The sequence below is a fragment of the Malus domestica genome, chromosome 05 (genome assembly GCF_042453785.1).
Source record: "Malus domestica chromosome 05, GDT2T_hap1".
NCBI lineage: Eukaryota > Viridiplantae > Streptophyta > Magnoliopsida > Rosales > Rosaceae > Malus > Malus domestica.
The window spans coordinates 34,276,602-34,302,807 of NC_091665.1; the positions used below are offsets into that span (position 1 = coordinate 34,276,602).

The following is a 26,206-nucleotide window of genomic DNA, read 5'->3' on the forward strand; positions in this document are numbered from 1 at the left end:
GAAAAGATCAACTATAAAAAGACTATACCAAATTTAAAGATATAAACAGAGTATTCAGATACTAATGGTATAACCAACCACTTGGCTCTGATACCAAATGGGGGCGGAAGCAGATATCCCAAATGAGACAGAGAGACTCTATATACATGATGATATAATATCTGGGATGAGGACGGAAAATAAATCCGATAGGAGTAGAAAGTATAATAAATATGCATAACACATTATGAAACATACTTGAATTATACATAATATATATATATATATATATATATATATATATATATACAATTGTTATTTGGGGTTTTTAATTTGTTTTGGGGAATTCAACAAAACCGTCATAAAGCTTATTTTCATAGAACTTTTGTTGTTTTGTAAAATTTTTCAGAAGTCATTTAAAACGTTTCGAAAATGTTCCAATTGATGAAAATTTGCCCTAGCCACATACTAAAATCTGTTAGAATTTTTCTCCGTTGATTTTTCTTTTTCGCCTTAAAAATAAACAATGCTTGGCCACTCAAGAATGAAAATGCCTCATAAACACTTCGTAATACGTTTATCAATTCCTACCATATGTTTTTATATAGCTCAATAACTAAACAATATCATATTTTATTTTTTTTGCTGAAAAATCATCTTTACGAATCGATTTATAATATGACAGTTTCGATCATATTCACAAATTTTTGTGAATCAGCCTAAAGAGTGTAGCTATGTGACAATGACTTATATAACATTGCCTTCCAATTGAAGAAGTTATAGGAAAATCAAGACACAAAATATAGACGAAAGAGTGTACGAAAATCATTTCCAAAATTTTATCGAGCCTCGACTAGTGAAATAGTGACTTCATTAGCTGAGCATGCTTTAGAAGAATGATTGACTTCGAGTTCAGTCAGATCCCTTTCACTGTAAAAACCAGGTTTTAGAGGTGGGGGCAACGCACCTTCACCACCCAACATTAGAACTGCAGTTGACATGTTCGGCCTGTCTTCTGGATTCTGCTGCACACATAAAAGACCCACATGAATCGTTCTTACAACTTCATGCAAAGTGACGGAGTCCTCTACCGATGCATCAATCAGTTTGAGAGGCATGTCTTCTGTGTGTAGCATCCATGCCTAAAACATGAAAACAAGTCTACTTAGCAGAAGTAGTAGAGTCAAGCGATAAGAATTTTTAACTTAACATTTGATGTTGTCACACTCACATGTCCAAGAAGGTTGAGTTTGTGGTCTGGATGAGAGAATCCTCTATTTCTGCTCCCACTCACTATCTCTAGCACCATAACACCAAAGCTATAGACGTCGGACTTTATAGAGTAGAAACCATCAATTGCATATTCTGGGGACATGTAACCGCTGAGAACCAATGTGTCAAAAAACATTTTTATACGCAAAGAATCTAGACTTTCTAGTTTCTATTAGTGTTTTTGAAAATTCTAAAAAAAGTCCTACAATTGTGTTTTAGGATACTTACTATGTTCCGACCACTTTCTTCGTTTTTGCTTTCGTTTCATTTCCTCCAAAGCTTCTAGCCAAGCCAAAGTCTCAGATTTTTGGGTTAAATTCACTGCCTAATAAAATGTTACTTGCTTTGAGATCTCTATGAATAACTCTCAATCTAGAATCTTGATGAAGATAGAGGAGCCCTCGAGCTATCCCATTAATAATTTCAAAGCGCTTTGGCCAGTCTAATAACATCCTTCTTCTTTGATCTGCAAAATATCATAATTCACAATTGTCAAAAAATACATCGTGCTAGGCTGCTAGCATAAGTGGACTAATCGAACTAAATGCAAGGTTTTTGAGTGGTCAAACCAAAAATAAAGAAGTCTAAACTCTTGTTGGGCATGAACTCGTAGATCAATATCATCTCGTCTTCTTGAATGCAGCATCCAAGAAGCTTCACTAGATTCCTGTGCTGAAGTTTGGCAATATGTGTAACTTCATTCTTGAACTCGTCGAGTCCTTGTCTAGAACTTTTTGAAAGCCTTTTCACTGCGATTTCTTGTCCATCTTCCATCGTACCCTGAAGTCCATTAGCGTATGTTATGACCAAAATCATACTTTGTAGTTTGCACACTACTTGTATCCGTCATTCCATATTTTGACCAGAAGTACATGTATCTATACAACTTTGAAACTATGAAGGACTATCTGGTTTTACCTTAAAGACAGATCCGAAACCACCTTCACCAAGTTTGTTTTCAATTGAAAAGTTACTAGTTGCAGAAACTATAGTCATCAAGTCAAATAACGGTAATTCCAGATCCTCCTTTTGGTTGTGTCCCAGTTTTCCTGCAAAGATGCAATGATGGGTGAAAAAAAATCCCTATACAACTGAACTATGTAGTTTGGAAAGCAGAGGGGCACAATAGTACGACCAACTTACCACCTTTTTGGTGATGCTTCTTCCAAACATAAAATAGCAGGGCAAGGCCCAGGATCAGCAGTCCGGTAGACAACATAGTAGTGCTTATTATGATTCTCATTTTCTTTGCATTGGATTCAGAGTATTTAGCATTGATCTTTGTATTGTCTTCATGATCTACGAATGATATTTTTGAAGACAAAAAATCTATTGAGTCGGAGAGTAATAAACAAATAAATAAAAACTGTGTAATGTCTATCATCCAACTAATAGTTTCTAGTTTGTGAGACAATTCTAAAAGAAGATATTGCTAATTGTGTCAAAATTCAAAGTTAAAACCGTTAGAATTAGTACAATGTTTCACTTCGTTATGTCTTGACTTTGTTTCGAGCATATGATTGTGACTAAATGCATAGTCACCAACAAGTGTATTTTACATACCTTGTTCTGCTGCGGCCATTCTTATATAAATATCTTGCCCGTTTTCAGCAATGTATCTTATATTAATTAGATCACCGTACCATAGCAAGCACCCAGTTCCTCCATCCCGGATATCCAAATTTGTATAAGCCGTGCAGGAGCAGTTCTTCATGCACACCATCTCACATTCCTTGAGGTTCATACTTTTCGAACACGTCTCCGGTGCAATTTAGAGAAGTCTTTCTCACACAACCATTAGACCAATCTACCAAATCCCATTCTTTCGGAAACTTTGGTGTAAATCCTTTCAAACAGCTACAAACCGGGGACTTTTGAATGTTACATGCACCATGTACACCACAGAATGCATAGTTGTCACAGTTATCAATTTGGACTGTTTGGTAAAGAACCCAACCTTCGGTTCTATCAATCCAAGTGTAGCGCCGCAGAAGTCCATCTGAAGTTAACATCAACCTCGAAAAGATTGAGCTGTTGTGAAGCTTGTAACTGTATGACATTTCATCAGGCTCAGAAACAAGACTGTATGTGTATATAGGGTTTGGATTTAACTGAGGGTTTCCACTGAACCAGACTCCATTCCATGGTCCAGACCGAAATTTAATGACCGAACCTTCCCTCACAAATAATTCTGCATATCCTTTGGGACCAAGTTGAGATGTACAATTGCCTTGAGAAGGATCCTGAGGACTTTTCCACGATCTAAGATGCCAATTGAAGCCTGTAACTGTGTTCCTACCAATCTTCATACCTGGTAAGAATGTATCGCCAGGGTAATCAAAACTTTGCCACAGAAAGTTCTCAGAGTCATCATCACTCCTATCTATCACGACAAGATTACCCGAATCCAAAAGACGTGCCACTGGATTCTGTGCAGTTCTCGATGTGTTGGAGGACCAAACTGTGCTCATGTTGTGGTTTAGGACAAGAATTCCGGGGTTGGTGACCTTCAGAATGCCGGACAAATCGGCGAGGGGCTTGTCTCTGTTGGCAACCCATACAATGGTTGTAACAGATATGTGCTTGTACCATATCCCCACGTACCGTCTATTAGAAGCATCAGGACTGCAAAATCCTAGCTCAAACGTACCGCCAGTTGAAACTACAGTCTCACCGTCTCTAATGGACTGAAATGTACTCGTGGCATCATCAGCCATGGAGAATACTGCTGCGAAGATGAGCAGCAAAGAAGAGTAGAAGATGAGCATGCACATCTTAGTTGAAGCTTTCAATGGATTTTTCATTAAATTCATGGGAAGACAAATTGTCCCTCTACGCCCTTCTTACATGTATGATTTCCGCATTTTTGCTTTCAATTTTGACTTCAATATTGTTGAATAATTGGGAGCAGACATCGGAAGCAGACATCGGACTCGGTCCAAGAATGATATTGTCTTAGCAAAATATATAAACTAATATATAGTAGCATTATTGTTGGAAAAATTAGACGAAGAGAGGAACCCCCACATTTGACTTGAATACACAGATGCCGAAAACAGAGTATCAAATAAAAGCATGGGAGATAGTATGCCTTGTAACCGGTTGTATGTCCCTTTGTGTGTGTCTTTCTCTCTCTCTTCGTGTGAATTTTTTTATAGCAAAGTCAATATTTTACAGAATGATTCCAGGGATGCTACTGCCTTTTTTTTTATGCCATTGTGTCTACCGTTCCCTGCCGAATTTCTTTGTAGAAGTTTTGCTTTCTCGAAGTCTCTTTGTTTCTCTTACTTGTTTTTGCTTCTGCTTTGGGTTGTTCTTGGTTGCTGATTGTGGTTGTTTTTTGCAACCTTGTTTCCATTGCTGTCAGTTGCCTCAGTTGCTTTCATGTTGTTGGTTGTTTTTTAGCTAAGTTGTGCCAAAACAAAATGTTCAATCCTGTATTGCGGTAAACATTAGAATGTACAGTAAAGCTGTTGAATCTAAATCACAATAGTTCAAATGTATAATCTAATCCAATTGAAACATTAGAACGTACAATAAAGCTGTTGAATCTGAATCACAATAGTTCAAATGTATAATCTAATCCAATTGAAATCTATAAGCGATAACTATTTAATCTCTCTAATTCAAACTTCAACCTCGAGTTCTGTAAAAGTGACTTCATTAGCTGAAAATGCTCTAGCCTTGTTCGCACAAGGATCGACTTTGAGGTCCTCTAGATCCCTTTCGCTGTAAAAACCAGGTTTTTGAGGTTGAGACAATGCACTTTCACCACTCAACATCAGAACTACAACCGGATTTCGCTACATGCATAAAAGGCACATGGATCGACTGCAAAAAGTCATGTGGATTACTTAAGTCTCCTATTGATGTATCGAGCAGTTCAATGGACTTGCCTTTTGTGTGTTAATTCCATGCCTAAAAGATCACAACCACCAATCGTACTGAATAAATAGAAGTATAAAGAATCGAGTAAATATAAACAATAATGCTAGACGAACCACATTTTATATTTTAAGCGGAATCGAATCCATTTTTTAAATGAGTTATCGTCACCAAATGTTAATAGAGAAGTCACTGTCGCACACTATATATCATTAGCTAATCTCCATTCTTCATTCTTATATTGGCAAAGGGGCTATCAAGTGTCTGAATGTGATTCTCACACTCCTTCAGGTTGCACAACCTCAGCTTGATTCCCTTCTTGTCTGCAATGTCTTGAACCCTTTCCTTCAGAACTCTCTGGGCCTCGACCCACAATCTCTTGGAAGGTGGCAGAGGTTTGGTTCTTTCACTCTTTCTCCTCCTCAACAAAGGCTTCATAGATCCTGTACCAGCATTTCATCGATCCAAGGACCTAATGTTAAAAGCTTCTCACATAAGAGATACACATAAACACGTGCAATCCAATATCAAGAGGACTCAAAAGACGGATATAATTTTAGAAGATAAAACTAGATTGAAGATCCTTGTTTACGACAGCAGAAATGCGAAAACTATTAATTAGTTGATGATTTCTATCAATAGAGTTGGACTTAATTTAGCTTATACATTGAACTTATTTTTGGTGTGTGCATGTGCTTCAGTCAGTAAGACCAATCCTAATTAAATTAAGCTGTCATTAAAAAAATTGCATTCATGAAATCAATTTACAGTATGTAACAAGCAGGCAATTGGTAAAGAAGATTAAATGCAGCATACCATCTTGTGCTGCATGGAAATTGGAACTTTGGAAACTGTGTCTGTTAAAGAGTTGATCGGTGGTGTTTGGATCAAAACTTGAACTTTGGGCTCAAGGAAAGAGCTGGCCCGAAAAGAGGCCCAAAGGGAAAGATAGCCAGAACCCAGTCAAAGCCCAGAAGGCAGAAAGGGTCTTTTCTGACTTAGTGCAGCTCTTGAAGACCACTTGCTTACTTACCCAAAGGCCAAGTGGTGTGGACTGATCAGCTACACAGCCCATAAAACACTTTACGGTGGCATCACATGTAAAATAGTTGATGAGTCATCATCCTCACACCACATTCGGGCAAGGCTGCTGCTACAGAAGACCAAGCCGAGTTGTCTATATAAGAAGAAGGAGAAACCAGGAATAAGGACACTCAATTAAACAAACAAATGCAAGCACAAACTCTGCTCAAAGCCAGATTTGCCTTCAAAACAAAGCTGTAGTCAGCCTTCATCCCTTTCGGGACAAGCCTTCATCTCTCTCGGGATAACCCTCTCTTCAACCCTTTGTAATAGCTCTGCTACCTTGTTCAACCTTGCTGTAGTATCGATTCATCTTTTGTAATCTCTCTCTCTCTATCCCTCTAAGCTTTCAGACCTTTGACAAAACTACAAAGATAGGAACCTGCAAGACGAGCAACCTTACCCGATAAGGTTTAACCTTGCCCGACCTTCTTTGCTTTGTTTTTGTCTTTTCAATATGTTGTATACTTCCAGTTATATGCAAGTTATTTCTAGCAATATGACTATTAAAAGGCTTTCTCAGTACTTGAATTCGGTTTGAATATATCGTCAGTGTTCAAACCAGATCCAAGTCCTAAGCCCTCGGGCATGTAAATCTGATCAGTTAAAAGTCCTTGGCCTCAAGGCATAAAAAAGAACCTTATGTGGACTTAACCCATCCACGACAGTCCTTGATAAACGAGAAGTCCGAAGTTACTTGAGGCGCAAGTAATCGACCTACTTTCTAGTTTTATTTCTATTATATCATGATTACCATAGAACGCTTGAGCATGGAATGGATTCTGATGGAAAGCCTCAAGGCCTACACCTAAGGCCCCACAAAGGCATCCATTTGGATTAATTCCGTTCTGCGATATAAAGAGTCTGAGTATAAGAATGAACTCTGATGGGAAGCCTCAAGGCCTACACCTAAGGCCCCACGAAGGCACCTATTGGGGTTCATTCTACTTCTTGGACTCGGATAATCAGAAGTATAATAGTTAGAAAACTCCGGCAATCACGAGAACAAATATGATGTGTTCGAGCACCGGTTTAGTTATTGATGGGAAGCCTCAAGGCCTACACCTAAGGCCCCACAAAGGCACCTGTTATAACTAACACGGTTTCTTGGATACATACATATATGCAACTAAAACGCGACATCCATTTTACATTTGCCATGCTAAAGATGGCAGTGGCACGCCTAAGCACCTAAATGTTAACCTTGATTGTGAGCCTCAAGGCCTACACCTAAGGCCCCACAAAGGCACATCTCAAAGTTAACGCTGTCATTCTCTTTCAGCCTTGCCCGACGAGCCTTGCCTGAAGAGTCTTGCCCGACGAGACTTGCCCGACTAGACTTGCTCGACAACGCCCGACAGCGAAGCAGAAGCCCGACATCAGCCCTCAACCGGCGCCAACCTCCAGGGGAGCTGTGTGCTCGTCGGCCAGGAAACATCCCCGATGGAAATTCCTGACGCGAACAGGTGGGGTGAGATATCGGCATATAGTCATCAACCGCTGCTGGAAGCTCGAACTGAGATTCAACCCCATTACCAGCAGCTCTCATCTCTGAACAACTAAGACTGGTCATGGATTTAGGCATGAATTTAAAAGCCAAAATACATCGCCCAAACAAGTTGCTCTGTGTATTAGCAGTCTCCGTTCTCTGCAGTGCAGGGTTAACATATCCTGCAGTTGCCTGATAGAGTGCGAGTCCAGGGTAAACAATAGCTTCTTGAGGACCAAGATCTTCGTCCACAAGAACCCAACGACCCTGAAAGTCCTTTATGTGTAGACCAACCTTGTCTGACTTGACAAGAGATATCAAGCTTTTGTCAACTTGATGCTCATGGTCAGAAAACATAACCAGCTGGCCATCCTCTTGGGTCGTAAAACTATGGTGTTGTGTCCCCTAAAATGATGGCTTTGCATGACAACAGACAGATAATACTGAAGAAGATATTTACCAGTTTCTTAAGGGAACATTATCAAGTACTTTAGTAAATGGTGAGCTCCTCAAGTTCAAATAGAAGCTGATAGCGTCCAATATATCTCGAGCTGCCTTTGCAAGCAGTGAAAATATATCATGTAAAGCTGCTGGAGGAAATACCATTGTGTTGTCGGGCTCTAAAGGAGTGAGTCCAGGTCTGCAATCATAGGTTTCTAGCCACAATTGAGGATCTGCATTACAACCAGAGGTCTTGCACCAGTCACGAGGGTCATTGTTATTAACCATACCTGCAGCTGGGTATGATGCTTTCTGGTGGAAGTAGAGGCGAGCTGAATCTAAACCCGACCTCAAAAGAGCCCCATCACTCACCGGAAACTGAATTAAATAGCCCAAATCAGAACAAATACCTTTCCTCCAATGCGAAAAAGCTCCGCCAGATCATGGAATTGTCCATGAATATCACCACAGATAGTTACAGGGCTTTTCACAGGCTGCAAAACATAAGACCCAAAATGGTTATTCATTTACCTCAAGACATGTCCAAATCATTATAGGTCCAAAACCTGTATGAAACAATACAAAGAAAGACATGAAACAGAAACTTGCAACTAAAAAGGCCCACCTGGACATTGCTTTCTTCCATTAATATTTCCTTGGCCTTCTTGCAGAGCACCCTTACCTATATTAAACAAAAAAATTAAGATTGTTATATAAATGTAAAAGTTAGAGAGATAACCTTTATAGTGAGTGGACCGAAGCAGAGGTAAAATATTACAATGTAATTAAAACACAAGGAGATGGCAAATTAAAGAGGGGGATGAATGATATTATTGATCTGTTTTCGTATCCTCTGATTGCATTCGAGTGCTCTATTTATAGAGCAACTCAAACAACCGTATTAATTACATATGGAAATTTACAGCATGTAACCTTTGACAAACATGATCTCCTGCATCCAAAGTCAATTTCCAATTTGCATGGTCATTGAAAACTTCTACCAATGTTTTCAGTTTCTACGTGGGCATTCAATACCCACTAGTATTTTCAACACTCCCCCTTGGATGCCCACATATCAACATCAGTTGCCTCGTTAAAACCTTGCTTGGAAAAACCCAGTGGGAAAAATCCTGATTGAAGGAAAAAGAGTACAACAAGCATGTATCATGGATGCTCCCCCTGAGATGTATCTCCCCCTGATTCCGCATTCTCCAAACTTAGTTATTTGGTAAGTCGACGTAATCCGATACTTTGCACTAACTTCTGAAACGTGCATTTTGGTAGGGACTTGGTGAACAAGTCTGCCAGATTTTCATTAGAACGGATTTGTCTGACTTCAATAACTTTAGCATTATGAAGCTCATGTGCACTGAAAAACTTTGGAGATATGTGTTTAGTCTTATTGCCTTTGATGAATCCTTCCTTCATTTGAGCAACATAGGCTGCATTATCTTCATGAATGACAGTTGGATTATCTGTCTTCGAAGTTAGACCACATGAATTCCGAATATGATGGATCATTGATCTTAACCAAGAACATTCACGACTTGCTTCATGTAAAGCAAGTATTTCTGAATGATTTGAAGATGTAGCAACTAAGGTTTGCTTTGTTGAGCACCATGAGATTGCTGTATCTCCATTCTTGAACACATATCCAGTTTGTGAGCGGGTTTTATGCGGATCAGAGAGGAAACCAACATCTGCATATCCAACAAGGACCTGGTCATTTATGGAGTTCTTTGAGTAAAAGAGACCTATATCTGTTGTCCCACGAAGGTATCACAATACATCTTTGACACCCTTCCAATGACGGATTGTTGGAGCAGAGCTATATCTGGTCTAGTACATTGTGCTAAATACAACAAAGCACCTATTGCACTCAGATATGGTCCTTCTGGACTAAGGACCATTTCATCTTCTTCTTTTGGACGGAATGGATCTCTCTTAATGTCCAGAGAACGAACGACCATTGGTGTGCTGAGTGGATAAGCTTTATCCATGCCAAATCACTTCAGAATTTTTTCAATGTAAGCTGATTGGTGGACCAAAATTCCACTAGCACAATGCTCGATCTGCAGGCCGAGACAATATTTTGTTTTCCCAAGGTCTTTCATTTCAAATTCGCTTTTCAGATATTCAGCAGTTTTATGGAGCTCTTCAGGAGTTCCAACTAGGTTCATATCATCAACATATACTGCCACTATAGCAAATCCAGAGTTGGATTTCTTAATGAATACACAAGGGCAAATGAAATTGTTGATATATCCTTCTTTGATCAAATACTCACTAAGACGATTATACCACATTCGTCCAGATTGTTTCAACCCATACAATGATCGCCTTAATTTGATCGAGAGCATACCTCGTGGTTTGTTACTTGTTTCAGGCAACTTAAGTCCTTCTGGGACTTTCATGTATATGTCAGTATATAATTCTCCATATAGATACGCAGTGATGACATCCATAAGTCGCATGTCAAGCTTTTCTGAAACCACTAAACTTATTAAGTAACGGAACGTAATTGCGTCCATTACAGGAGAGTATGTCTCCTCATAATCAATTCCAGGTCTTTGTGAAAAACCTTGTGCAACGAGTCGTGCTTTGTATCTAGCAATCTCATTTTTCTCATTGCGTTTCATTGTGAATACCCATTTGTAACCCACAGGGTTTACATCAGGCGGGGTTTGGACTACTGGTCCAAAAATACTTCGCCTTTCCAAGGAATTTAATTCTGCCTGGATTGCATCTTTCCACTTAGGCCAATCTTGTCTCTGTTTGCACTCATCAACAGAGTGGGGCTCAATATCATCACTTAATATGATTTCAGTGGCTACTGCGAATGCGAACATATCATCAATGATTATTTCATTCTGATCCCACAATTCATTAGTACATGCATAATTTATAGAGATTTCTTTGCTTTCATGTACTTCTGTCTCTTCAGGGACATATGTCTCATCGAGGACATTTTCTTTTTCTGGAAGTCCAGAATCATGAATTGTGGATTTGTCATTCATTCTTTCTTCCTGAATGATTTCATTTGGATTCAGTTGTGCCCTTGTCTTTCTCTTTCGAGGGGCTAAATCTTTTGAACCTGGTGGTCTACCACGCTTCAGGTGTGCACCAGATGAATCATTCGCTGCTACTTTATTTTGTCCAACAGGGACATCAATTCTAGCAGGTGCATTTGCAGCTGGTATATGCGATTTTGTCACTTTCATAGCATCATTAAATGCATCTGGCATTTGATTGGCAATGCTTTGAAGATAAACGATCATTTTTACTTCATTTTCACATTGAATGCTTCGAGGATCAAAATGAGACAAAGTGGGAACAACCCATGTCAGTTCTTTCCGTTCTTCTGGAACGGTCTTTTCTCCCCCTAACGATGGGAAGACTGTCTCATCAAAATGACAATCAGCAAAACGAGCTGTAAACATATCACCTGTCAAGGGTTCCAAATATCTAATGATAGATGGTGAATCAAAACCCACATAAATTCCCTGTCTACGCTGAGGTCCCATTTTAGTGCGTTGCGGGGGTGCAATAGGCACATAAACAGCACAACCAAAAACTCGTAAATGTGAAATGTTTGGCTGATGTCCAAACACGAGTTGTATGGAGGAGTATTGGTGGTTGGCTATAGGTCTCAATAGAACCACTGATGCAGCATGTAGGATGGCATGTCCCCATGCAGAAGCTGGCAATTTGGTTTTTATAAGCCGAGTGCGGGCTATTAACTGAAGCCGCTTGATCAATGCTTCTGCTAAACCATTTTGAGTATGGACATGAGGAACAGGGTGTTCAACATCAATGCCCAATGTCATGCAGTAATCATCAAAGGTTTGAGATGTAAATTCACCAGCGTTATCAAGTCGGATTGACTTAATGGGATAATCTGGGAACTGTGCTCGTAACTTAGTTATCTGAGCAAGAAGTCTCGCAAAAGCTACATTCCGAGTAGACAAGAGACAAACATGTGACCATCTGGTGGATGCATCAACCAAAACCATAAAATATCGAAATGGTCCACAAGATGGTTGAATAGGTCCACAAATATCCCCTTGAATTCTTTGCAGAAATGATGGGGATTCAGCATCAACCTTTAGTTGTGATGGTCTTATTACCAACTTCCCTTGAGAACAAGCCTTGCAAGGGTTATCATTTGAGATAACAATGTCTCTGCTCAATAATGGATGTCCATTAGAGTTGGTAATGATCCTACGCATCATGGTGGATCCTGGATGACCCAAACGGTCATGCCAAAGCATGTAAACGTTTGAATCAATGAACTTCTGGTTCATGACAGTATGTGATTCAATTGTCTTTATGTATGTATAATATAATCCACTCGAAAAACCACCAACTTCTCCAATATACGCTTCTGGGTATCATTGGAGGTAATGCATAGATACTCCACATTTTCTGCACTTTTCATTTCAATGTGGTATCCATTTAGACATATGTCTTTGAAACTCAACAAATTTCGAGTAGATCGAGTAGCATACAATGCATTTTGTATGGACAATATTGTTCCATTTGGTAACATAATCTGGGCTTTCCCTGAGCCTTCAATCACATTTGAAGGTCCTGATATTGTTGTTACCCCTACTCTTGTAAGCATTAAGCTTGAGAAATACTTTTGATCACGAAGTATTGTATGTGTGGTTGCACTGTCTGCAAGACAAATATCTTCGCCATTTCTCATGTTCTGAGAATAACCATAGTTTTTATCCATGCTTTCTAAGTAAATGGAATCACAGTTAACAAACAATTTATAATAGGAAATTTACATGCCACTTTTATTGAATCTGAAAAACTAGTTTTAGACAACAAGTTCAGCATAATAAAAGTACATCAAACATAAATGATTTAGTCGGACCGATATACTTCATTCCCCCTTTCCATAATGAAGTGTGAAACATCGAGGTGAGTTGCGTCAAATTGCCCTGATAAATCAAACACTGGATCAGGTATATCCATTGGTTTAGCCTGGTCGAGAAAATTGGTCTCGACACCCTTCTCCTTGAGGGAGGCTTGATACAACTCTACTAGAAGTTTTGGGGTACGACAAGTTCGCGCTCAATGCCCATTGCCACCACACCTAGCGCAGGCTCCTTCAGAGTTCCTGGGAGCATTGGTCATGTGAGCTTTGCCTTTGTGACGATTCACATTTTTGAAGCTTGGGCCAGAATTATGCCTCGGAACCTGGTTGTGAAACTGACCACCATGGTTCTTGCCTTTCCTATTCCATTGACCTCGTTTGTGGCCACGTCCTCGTTTATGATAATCACCACCAGAGGATGTGGCGTTCACTTCGAGGGAAGCAACATTCACTTCTGGGAATGGTGCAGATCCAGTAGGTCGGGAATTATGGTTTTTCATCAGGAGCTCATTGTTCTATTCAGCTACCAGGAGCACAAATATCAGCTGGTTGTATTCAGTGTAGCCTCGTGCTCTATACTGCTGCTGCAGGAGCACGTTATTGGCATGAAATGTGTTGTAAGTCTTTTCCAGCAACATTTCCTCAGTAATGATATCCCCACAAAGCTTCATCTGAGAGGTAATCCTGAACAACGCAGAATTATACTCCGCTATTGATTTGAAATCCTGAATTCTCAGGTGAGACCGCTCATAGTGAGCTTTTGGAAGAATCACCGTTGTCTAGTGATTGTATCTGCTTCTCAAGGCCTCCCAGAGAGCTAACGGATCTTCAACCGTTAAGTACTCACTCTTTCGTGCCTCATCAAGATGGCGGCGAATAAAGATCATGGCCTTCGCCCGATCTTGAGAGGATGAGCTGCTTTCTTCCATGATGGTATCTCCAAGATTCCCTGCTTCCAGATGGATCTTGGTATCAAGTACCCAGGTAAGGTAATTCTTCCTGGTAATGTCTAGGGCAGCATATTCAAGCTTTGCCAAGTTCGCCATTTTCTTTTCTGAAAGAAAATGAGATGTGTAAGAACTTGCAATAATATGTATTCCTGGAGGAATGTAATGTTAGAACTACTGGTTCTTACAAATTTTTCATTTTGATCTTCAGGCCAAAATGATAAGCACTCGAAACTTCTGGCTCGAGATTTTCAGGGTGAATGAGAAGGGCAATTGTACCGCACTATTCTCATTAAAAGAATGTAACATGGAATGGGCGATTAGTCCGCACCACTCAAGTAGCAAGAAAATTGAAATATGTAGAGCAAGGTGGGCGATTATACCACACCACCTAAAATTGTAATGAAATTAAACAACAGGTAAATGTAAATTTGCAGAGCAAGGTGGGCGATTATACCGCTTCACCTGAAATTTGCAGTAAAAGTAGATCTGCAGTCCAAGATAGGTGATGATACCGCACCATCTTGGATCACAGTAAGATGAAATTTGCAGTTCAAGATGGGCGATTGTACCGCACCATCTTGGATTGCAGTAAAATCAACATAAATAAATACTGGGTTAGTAATCAATATCCAAACCAAACAAGTAATCAAAGATGTATGTAACCGCTAGTTGGAGAACTACGAGCAGGCATGGAGCAAATAGTTCGTCGCGAGGGTATACCGCACAATTGAGGCAGAGGAAGAAGATGAACAGGAAAAACCTTAGAGGAAACATTTTTTTTTTTCGTTCGGCGGAGAGAAATGAGAGAATGATTTCCTTTTTGTTTAGTGAATGTAAATGAGACATGGTTATATTTAGAGACTCGTGCTGATAACGTGTTATATAAATGTAAAAGTTAGAGAGATAACCTTTATAGTGAGTGGACCGAAGCAGAGGTAAAATATCACACTGTAATTAAAACACAAGGAGATGGCAAATTAAAGAGGGGGGATGGATGATATTATTGATCTGTTTTCGTATCCTCTGATTGCATTCGATTGCTCTATTTATAGAGCAACTCAAACAACCGTATTAATTACATATGGAAATTTACAGCATGTAACCTTTGACAAACATGATCTCCTGCATCCAAAGTCAGTTTCCAATTTGCATGGTCATTGAAAACTTCTACCAATGTTTTCAATTTCTACGTGGGCATTCAATACCCACTAGTATTTTCAACAAAGATGACAATTATTATACATCTTAAATAAACTCCCAAGAAGCCAACAAACATTAAATTGAACACGCGTGCACTTTCAATAACAGATTTCCGTTTTCTTGCTCATTAGCACTTTCAATGAGCAATTTTTTGGGTCTTATAATGTGTAATAGTGTATAGGCTGGTGTACCACAGAACATAGCCATGTTCTGAAATTCAAGAATCACTAAAGCAACTCACTTTCAAAGCTAACACTCTTGTAAAGTATGCCATCAGCCTAGCATACCCACACAACCCTTCATCCCTCCCCAATAAATATTCGTAGCTTACATGCACTATAAAGCATACACCGCAGAGTGCACATTATTTGGCAAATCAAAAGGCGTATAGAGTTTCCTCATAGAATAGAATGTAAACTAAGGACGTTTAACATTACTGATTTCAGAACTGGCCAAATAAAGAAGAATTCAAGGTATCTCCTTAACAATGTATTACAATGATCACATTTAGCCAAAACCATACTCAAATACTACGCTCCATAAAGTCTCTGCTAATCATAACTCCACATAGGTTTAAAATTCTATTGAAAGATTCATTTTTTGTGACCTTATACTTAGAAACCCAAATTTTATTTTTTTTGTTCACAAACCCACACACGGAAACCCGCAGTGTCAAAGAAAAGGGGATCTGACCCACATTGCCAATACCCAATCGTAAAAGCAGAACAAATCATTTCAAACCCCAAGTTCATGTATTTCTTTAGAATTTTTAACCCTGTGGTAAATCCAATAAAAAGATCGATCCACCTAAGTGAAATCAAAACATTCATCCATGGATCCCCAAATTATATGAAATCACAACCCTAGATCGGTCCAATAAGAACCCTAATTCAGCTAAATTCAATTCACAGATCACGCCCATAGTGTCAAACAAAGAAATGCACCACATTTTTCGATCTGCCCCATCAAGCTCTAACATTTCAGAGCTCGATCCGTCTCATTTCCTAAAACTCAACACAAATTCTCACTAAAAACACATTTACACCAAAATTTGGTCCCTGTATAGAATTATAACCACCCTTTTAAATTGTTGATAATTATAACCAAAAGTTGAATGAAAGTACGAATATACCCTTAATTACTAAAATCGTCCTCTTTTGCTCTTTTAACGGTTTAAGAACTAGCAGTGCTAGCTTCAGTCTTTCCACAATCCTTGCATCCCCAAATTCCATCTGTGTTTCTCTTCTCAGCATACTTGCCACACAATTCATGCACTATTTGACCAATATTAAACACTAGTGCATGAATACCTTTACTTATATTTTCCTCCCCTAGGTCTTGCGTCTTCCAATACAACTTGCTAAAACCATGCCTTTTGTATTCTTGTTTGGACCCAAAAGTACACCATCAACCCATGCAATCGAGGCCGTTAAGTAAGCATTGTTCTAGACCGTCGGATAAGTTAAGATAATTTTGTTTTGAGATAATGTTATGGTTTTTAATCATATTAATTATCTTTTGATAAATCATCTTGATTTTCTTGTACAAAATAAATGGGATACAAATCATATCCCCAACTCAGAAGCAAAAAGAACAGTCCAAATTAATTTGGATTTGTTAGCAGTGCACCGTGTGAAGAGCAGCTTGGATTGGGACTCCTAGCACTGATGTGGTCATGATGGCTTTTGCACCGCAGATGAAATAAGAAAATAGTTGCGTGATGCGGTAGAAGGTTATTATGCAAGATGAAATTTGTATTTAGGGGTTTAATTCTTTGTTGATTGTTATTCTTCTCTTTCTCGGAGGATTTATATTTATACACACCGCATCTCTTGCAGTACAATTAAAGGAATGAATCCTAACTAACTAGGAAATACAATAAACCAATAATTACATTCCTATTCAAATAGGGACTCACACGCCAACACTCCCCCTCAAGTTGGTGCGTAGATATCTCCTAGCCCCAACTTGTCAAGTGAGTCCTGAAATCTTCCAGCAGAAATTGCATAAGTTAAGATGTCAGCCAATTGTTCTTTTGTCCTGACAAACGGAATGTCAATGAGCTTAACATCCAACTTCTCTTTTATGAAGTGCCTATCTACCTCAACGTGCTTGGTTCTATCATGTTGTACTGGATTATTAGCTATCTCTCGCACATCCTGATTATCACAGTAAACACCATAGATCCCTTTGGTTTGAATCCTATTTTAGTAAGTAGGATCCAAAGCCATAAGAGCTTACAAATACCATGTGCCATTCCCCTGTATTCTGCCTCTGCTGACGATCTTGCCACGACATTCTGCTTCTTACTTCTCCAAGTCACAAGATTACCAGCCACAAACATGAAATAACTTGACGTAGATCGCCTGTCAATAATATTCCCAGCCCAATCTGCATCAGTATATTCCTTCACATTCATGTGTCCATGCTTTTTGTACATTAATCCTTTCCCAGGAGCCCCTTTTAAGTAACTAAGAATCGGCATTATTGCTGCCATGTGATCCTCACTTGGTGCATGCATAAACTGACTTACCACACTTATAGCATAAGCAAAATTGGGTCTCGTAAGCGATAAGTAAATCAATCTTCCAACTAACCTTTGATACCTTTCTTTATTCGTCGGGACTTGGTCTTGATAAATTGCAAGGTGATGATTTTGCACGATCGGGGCATCCACGGGTTTACGTGCCAACATACCAGTTTTTTATAACAAGTCTAACACATACTTTCGTTGCGACAAGTATATGCCTTCTTGAGACCTAGCAACTTCGATTCCCAGGAAGTATTTGAGTCCTCCGAGATCTTTCATCTCGAACTCAGAGTACAAATACCCTTGTAACTGTTCAATCTCCTTTGTGTCATCACCTGTAACAATCATATCACCCATATATATAATGAGCACCTTACCATCCTTACGCTTGATGAATAAGGTATGATCTGAGAAAATCATCCAAACCATGCTCTAGGTGATTGTTTCAAACCATACAATGCCTTTTGAAGTCTGCATACTTTCCCATTGGAGTATTCAATGTCGTAGCCTGGTGGAAAATCCATGTATACCTCTTCCTCTAAATCCCCGTGCAAAAAAGCATTTTTTACATCAAACTGTCTTAAAGGCCAATCAAGATTAGCAGTAAGAGATAACAGAACTCTAATGGTATTCATTTTTGCAACTGGAGCAAAAGTTTCCTGATAGTCAACACCAAAGGTCTGTGTATATCCTTTGGTTACTAATCTTGCCTTGTATCTATCGATTGTTCCATCCGCCTTATGTTTGATGGCAAACACCCATTTGCACCCTACTGATTTCTTACCCTTATGAAGTGTAGCCACTCTCCATGTCTTATTTTTCTGTAATGCTTCCATCTCAATTTGCATTGCCTCTGTCCACTTTGGATCTCTCAAGGCTTCTTCTACCTTGGTAGGAATTTTAATATTTTCCATTTGTTGAACAAGTGCACAATATTTCGGCGATAGTAAATAAGTGGAAACATAGTTAGCAATTGAATATCGCACCTTCCCTTCTAGGGAGTACTTGTCTAGTGGTTTTCCCCGATTCTGTCTAGGAGGTAACACATAAACTGATTCGGTAGGTTTTGAGTGAGTACTTACCTCGGAAATTATTTCTGTAAGACTGACGTGTACTTAAGGAATTGATGGGGGCTATTGTTGTCATTGTACGTCACACTTAGTCCAACTTCATCCCTTGCAGCATGCCCACGTGGGCACACACCAAACAAAAAATCATTTTGTATTGTGACATCTTCTGGCCCACTTACTATCGTTTCGGCCTGGTCATCTAGCCCACTTAGGCTTTCATTGCACTCAATGTTGTTGCACTCGGTGCTGTTACAGTTGGCTGCTGCCTCACGCCCATTTGGGCTTTCTTTTCCCATGTCATCATGCCCATTTGGGCCAACTGAAACTTGATAGTTGTCACGCCCATTTGGGCTACTTGCAGCTTCATTCTCACGATCTGGGTTGGCAGCTGGGTCGACATCCATCCATCCATAATCTTCATCTCCAGTCGTCTCCCCTTGAAAAGTATAGCTGGGGGGAAAATAAAGTTCATCTTCCGAGAAGGTCACGTCCATGGTGACATAAACATGTTGAGTAGGGGGATGATAACATCTATACCCCTTTTGTTAAGGGCTAAAGCCAATGAAAACACATCGCACCACACATGGATCAAGCTTACTCCGTTGATTTTTGTGAAGATGAACATAAGCTATACACCCAAAAACTCGCGGTTCCAGATGAAGAGTGGAAATGAGATAGACATGATTAGCGAGCATAGCAAAAAGAGTTCGGAAAGAGAGAACCCGCGATGGAATTCGATTCATGAGATAAATGGCATAGGGCACTGCATCGGCCCAATATGTTTTGGGTACACATGCACCAATTAGAAGTGCACGGGTAACCTCAAGAAAATGTCTATTTTTCCGTTCAGCTACTCCATTTTGTTGAGGGGTCTGAGGACATGTAGTCTCATGAAGAATACCTTTGTCTTTGAAGAACTGGGACATGTCCTGATTGAGATATTCACCACCATTGTTAGATCGGAGAACTTTAACAGGAAGCAAATATTGTGTGTAGACCATGTGATAAAATGTTTTGAATATTTCACCCACATTACTCTTATTTTTCATGAGATACAACCAAGTCATTCTAGTGCAATCGTCAACAAATGTGACAAACCAACGAATTCCATGCCGAGAAGTAACTGGAGACGATCCCCACATATCAGAATGAACTAACTCAAAAGGAACCGTTCTTTTAATGACACTTGGAGAATACGAAGCACGATGACTTTTAGCTAATGTGCAGACATTACACTTGAGGCATGAATCTGAAATGTTACTGAATAATGTTGGAAGTAATTTCCGCAAATATCTGAATGAGGCATGACCAAGATGACGATGCCATAATTGAACAATCTTTAACTTTTTACTAACCTGACTTTGAACTTGATGAGCACGACCTTGTGTAACATCGTCAACATAGTACATCCCCCTTCTCTTAATACCACGCCCAATGATCGCCTGAGTTCGGATATCTTGAAGTAAACAGAATGAAGGAAACATTAGCACAACACAGTCTAATTGTTCAGTGACCTGTCCCACAGATAATAGATGACTAGACAATGTGGAAACAAGTAAACAATTGTGCAGGGAGAGAGTTGGAGTAAGTGGAATTGATCCAACTCCTGTAATTGGAGCAACTCCTCCATTGGCAGTAACTATACTATTTCGTGGAGGCGATGTTGTGGAATTAAAGAGAGTATGATCGTACGTCATATGATCCGTAGCTCCGGAGTCAATAATCCAACCTGTATCATGATCAATAGACGTAATTAGGGCAATGCTTATGTTACCTGGATATTCAGATTCCTCGTTTAATCATATTCAAGAAAGAGAGCTGTGGGCCCAGTTCATTTGGGTCGGCCTCCTGTTTTTTTCCCACAGGTTGGCAGATTTGGCCCAAGTCACTGGCAGCATGATTTGAGTTGGCAGACTTGGTTGCTATTCCATTTTCCCGTAGGTTTTGGGCTGTCTTGGCACGCCCACTTCTAGGTGAATTATTCATCAAAGCTGCTGCTACATTCTTCCCATGTGGACTCTGGGTTCCTAATGTCGGTGCCATGGCTGGAATAATAACCCTGTTGTCAGCCATAGATTGTGGCTTCTATGTATTTTTTTCTTTTTTCTCTGCTTTTGTTTGCTTATGATTCAAAGTTCTTATGAAAGTCTCTTGTCTTGAGACTTTCAAAGGCAGTCGGTGATTGTTTTTTGGTATGTGATTTTGGCAACAAGTCGAAAAGCTCGCGGCATTCTTTAGTTGGCTGGGCAGCCAACAAGAAAAAAATTATATTTTCACGCTGGCATTAGTTGGGATTAGGGTTGAGGCAGAGACAGGCCGAAACCTGCTTTGATACCATTTGTCACATCCCGGCCCGGGTCCACCACGTCCTGGGCCTGCTCTACCACCGTAACACGATATTGTCCACTTTGGGCTTACCATTCCCTCACGATTTTGTTTTTTGGGAACTCACAAGCAACTTCCCAGCAGGTCACCATCTTAGGAGTGCTCTGGCCTCCTTCTCACTTAACTTCGGAGTTCCTACGAAACCCGAAGCCAGTGAGCTCCCAAAAAGCCTCGTGCTAGGTAGGGATGGGAATATAAATTTAAGGATCACTCCTCTAGGCGATGTGGGATGTCACAATCCACCCTCCTTAGGGGCCCGACGTCCTCGTCGGCACACTTCTGACCAGGGATTGGCTCTGATACCAAGATGAAATTTGTATTTAGGGTTTAATTCTTTGTTGATTGTTATTCTTCTCTTTCCCAGAGGATTTATATTTATACACACCACATCTCTTGCGGTACAATTAAAGGAATGAATCCTAAATAACTAGGAAATACAATAAACCAATAATTACATTCCTATTCAAATAGGGACTCACACGCCAACAATGCATGCATGGATAGATCATGAAAAAGCCTAGATAGGCCTGACTTTTGGTGATGATGTGATAAGCCTAGGATTCGATGGTCTTGGATAATGGTGAAATAAGAAACCTAGGTAGGCTAGGCCTTTTTGCATGGTGATGGAAGTTATCAGATGAGTTTAAAGGCTTCTGATGGAGGTTTTTTATGAGATAAGAAGCCTAGGTGGGCTAGGTTTTTGATGTGATGTGATAAAGCCTAGATAGGCTTTATTTTGTTTGAAAAGTCACGAAATTTGAAGGATATGCCTTGGCATTTGACATAGATCAATTTTAGTTCAACGAGGTAGAGTTGCAGTTGGACTCTACAAAGTTATTACGCCGTGTGAAGTAAAAGACAACCACTACAAATACAGAGTCGTATGCAGCAATGAGCTCCCCTCCAATTCAACACACAAACTGCCCTGCACAACCTCTCAACAATCTTGAGATTTTTATTTTCCTTTTTCGCCAACATATCTTCAATTTGGATAAACAGCACTATGAAGGCAACCAATGAACATCTTCAGTTTGAATAAACAGTATTGTTACCATAGAATCAGCTGACCCTGAAGCACCTTCAGTTTAGATAAACAGCACAGTGACAAGGTCAACTGGTTATCTATCCAAGTCTCGATCGAGAAGGATTTTCAAATCCTTATTGGCAGAAGTCATCTGATCAGTCTTCTCGACGAAGTGAGGTGTACCAGGTTACTACATTCGGCACCCTGAGAGCCGAAATTGATATTGAACTTCGTCGAACTAGCAGCCTTGTCTTCAAGCTTTGGAACCTGGAGGCCGAGATGTGTTCCTTCCTCGGCCGCAGTCGCGAGATTAAGAAGTTAGCAGCGCTCCCAAAGCAACATCAACAAATTTTACTCACCGACAGAGCTCGGCTGTCGAGTTGCACGCCCCGCACACAACCTAAGGAAGTAGTTAGCTTATCAATTACTCAGCATGCGTGCCATGTAGGCTTAGTAGTTTTTAGGGTCAACAATTCTTCCATTCGTAAAAAAAAAAAAATTGCCAGATCCATACCTTTTACATTCTTGGTCCATAAAAGGAACAAATTAATTAACCTGCAATTCATACAATTAAATAAAATCAGAACAATAAACTCGTTTATTTTTTTCTTAGATCTCTTTCGCGTTGTCTCCCTCTCCCTCTCCCTTTCTCTATCTCTATCCCAGAGACGGCATGGCCTCTCGAACCCAAACCTTCCGCAATGGCCATTCATTCAAGCAATGGCATAGCCATAAATAGAACAAAAATCTAGTCCAAACCACAGTGGCATGGCCGTAATTAAATTGAAATTCGGACCCAAACACTGTTCATTTAAACGGTGCTAATTTCAAACCTTACTTTAGACTAAAGTAATGTCCCTTTGCGTGTGGGTGTGTGTCTCTCTCCCTCTTCGCGTAAATTTTTTTTTTTATAGCAAAGTTAATATTTTTCAGAATGATTCCAGGGATGCTACTTCCTTTTCTTTTTATGCCATTGTGTCTACAATTCCCTGCATAATTTCTTTGTAGAAGTTTTGCTTTTTCGTAGTCTCCCTGTTTCTCTTGTTTGTTTTTGCTTCTGCTTTGGGTTGTTGTTGCTTGTGGTTGTTTTTTGCAACCTTGTTTCCATTGCTATCAGTTGCCTCAGTTGCTTTCATGTTATTGGTTGTATTTTAGTTAAGTTGTACCAAAACAAAATGTTCAATCATGTATTGTAGTAAGCATTAGAACGTACAGTAAAGCTGTCGAATCTGAATCACAGTGGTTCAAATGTATAATCTAATCCAATTGAAATCTATAAACGATAATGCACTTTCACCACTCAACATCAGAACTGCTGCTGGATTTCGCTGCCCGCATAAAAGACACATAGATCGACCGCAAAACGACATGTGGATTACTGAAGTTCAATGGACTAGCCTTTGTGTGTTAATTCCATGCCTAAAAGATCACAACCACCATGAAGGAAATTTTGTGAAAAACATGTTCATTTGAGCAACATCTATGGCATGCAATTAACATTTAAAGGCGGAATCATGCTTGTATGCACTCTAAACAAAACATTACCCATGAAATTCAAAGCCTAGTAGAAAGGTGAACCAAGACTCAACTCAAGAACAAAGTGAGTTGAGAGATTTTATACCTTTGTTGATTCCTCTTTGCATAAGCAAAGGCTAATCACCCAAGGAGAGGGCCTTCATTCCTTGCTTCTTAGATCCATGGATTTCTTGGATGAGGATGGTTGAAAGGATTCTCCAAGTTCCCAAAGTTAAGAACCTCTAATTTTTCCACACCAAAGATGGACTTGAAGAAGAGATAAGTGACCTTGGAGGATGAGAGATTGCTAGCTAATCTCCTCCAAGGGGGCCGGCCTCTTAGAGAGAAAGGGAGAGCATTGTGTTCTCATCCTTTCCCAAAAACAAAACCCCAAGGATGAAATGGCTATAAAGTTGCCTTTACACCACCTTACAATGGAGTGGCAAACTTGCAATTAAAGCAAGTTCACTACCCTCCTCTATTTGGCCGGCCTTAAGGGTTTATTGGGCTTTCAAGCCCTTTGTTTATTCAAGTTGTCATACAACTTGAGTTAATGGGCTTGACATTCAAATCCCATTGGGCCTTGCGGCCCAAAACTAACCCGAGGTCTTTAACGAACTTTATTCGTTTGATTAATTAACATATTAATTAATCCTTGCCATAAATAATTAAACCATTTAATTATCCTTACTCATCTCTGTTATTTCTTCAATCTCTACCTTACACGGTGTACGATCCATTAGGTTCCTTTTAGCGAGGCAGTGGGCGATTAGAACTCTTTCAAATCGATTGTGAATTGAAACTTACTTTCAATTCTCCCTTTAGTGATTATACACGTTTAGGGCTTCCACAAACCATGAGTGACACCTAGCAGCATGTCATGGTTACCCAAGCTAATCAGAAGAGGTGGAGAACCTATTCAGTTTAGGATTACAATACAATACGGTCTTTCTCTAATACAATACTCTTAACCACATTGTTTGGTTTGATAGTTTATTCATGTCTTCTATCCAATGTGATTCTCTTACTTATATGATTACCTTGAATGTGATTTGGAACGACTTCCTAAATCTCATTCATACTCTGGCCAGAGATTCTTAATCATATCATAGAGTATTCTCCCTCAAACGGTTTGAAGGTTAGAGATCCCTTGTTGCGCATTTACTTGCCTCCATGGCTAAGTGGCTTAACCCCAACTATGCCGCGGGTACCCTCTGATGGAGTGACTTTGACATAGTCAAAGATCAATGACCTAACCACAAGACAACTATGATGCCTCAGGTCAAAGGACTACTTTGCATTATCCCAACCATGAGTTCTCATGTGACATGAGTATGAGAACTCATCGTTGATCGTGTTCAGTGGACTCATTCTCTATTGAGCACCTACATGCTTGTCTTGGTGTCAATCACACCAATGTCTCGAGACTAATCACTCTCCCTAAGAGAAGACATAGCACGTACTGATCTTAACGGACTGTCAATGCCCAATTGGCAATCCTATGATCAGGAACGTTTATGATATTTATACAAAAGAGAATGGTCTCATGAATCTAACTTCTTTAAATTACATTCTCCTAATTACATATTCCTTGGACTTATCGTTTAAGCATATAACATTTATATGAGACGGCTTAAAACAATAATCTTTGCCCTTGATATTAAACCAGATTAGTTTAACATGTGAAATGTCCGTAAAGTATCATCATATGATTGGTTTTAGGGCACATTTCCAACACACCAATCGTACTGAATAAATAAAAGTATAAATAATCGAGAAAATATAAACAATAATGCTAGACGAACCACATTTTATATTTTTAAGCGGAATCAAATCCATTTTTTAAATGAGTTATCGTCACCAGATGTTAATAGAGAAGTCACTGTCACACATTGTATATCATTAGCTAATGCAGTCAGAATATAGTCCCCCTAACATAATTCGACGAAAAATGATCAATTTGAGAGATGGCACTTACATGTCCTAGCAGGTTAAGGTTGTGGCCTGGATGAGAAAATCCTTTGTTTCTCTTCTTATTCATTATCTTGAGCACCATAACACCAAAGCTATAGACGTCAGATTTTATCTAGTAGAACCCATCGAAGACATATTCTGGGGACATGTAATGTAACCAGTACAAAGCAATGTATCAAGAACTATATTTTACAAGCAAGGCAAGTAAATGTGTTCCTACCGAGTTTTGTACCCAGTAGGAATGTGTCAACAGGGTCATCAAAACTCTGCCACATAAAATTCTCAAGGTAGTTGCGATCATTACAATCTGTCACAACAAGATTTCCGAATCCGAAAGTTACGTTGCTGGATTCGACGCAGATGTTGGTGTGTTCGAGGACCAAACACTTGTCATGTTAGTATCAACAAGGACAAGAATTCCAGGGATGGTGACCGTGAGTAGACCTGATGAATCAATGAACGATGTGTCTCGGTTGGCTACCCATACAGACTTTTTTACTTGATTGCTAGAATGGGATTTACAA

At 39.6% G+C, this 26,206-nt stretch overlaps 1 protein-coding gene and 2 pseudogenes across 1 annotated transcript; all 3 read right to left on the bottom strand.

Annotated features, from left to right (window-relative positions):
* Nucleotides 1-712: 712 nt before the first annotated feature.
* On the bottom strand, nucleotides 713-4,094 carry LOC103435573 (G-type lectin S-receptor-like serine/threonine-protein kinase At4g27290; annotated as a pseudogene).
* A 3,504-nt stretch (nucleotides 4,095-7,598) lies between these two features.
* LOC139196225 (uncharacterized) lies at nucleotides 7,599-8,533 on the bottom strand (annotated as a pseudogene).
* Nucleotides 8,534-13,549: 5,016 nt separating this feature from the next.
* On the bottom strand, nucleotides 13,550-14,080 carry LOC139196226 (uncharacterized). The gene is made up of 2 exons (XM_070821898.1): nucleotides 13,857-14,080; nucleotides 13,550-13,718 (listed from the first exon to the last, which is right to left on the bottom strand). Exons 1-2 carry the CDS (start codon nucleotides 14,078-14,080, stop codon nucleotides 13,550-13,552), a joined length of 393 nt encoding a protein of 130 aa, XP_070677999.1.
* Nucleotides 14,081-26,206: the final 12,126 nt, after the last annotated feature.

Coding starts and splice junctions, on each gene's coding strand:
- LOC139196226 (XM_070821898.1), bottom strand. CDS start 14,080: ATGGCGAACTTGGCAAAGCTTGAATATGCTGCCCTAGACATTACCAGG. Junction 13,719..13,856: donor TACTTAACGGTTGAAGATCC/GTTAGCTCTCTG, acceptor TGCGTTGTTCAG/GATTACCTCTCAGATGAAGC.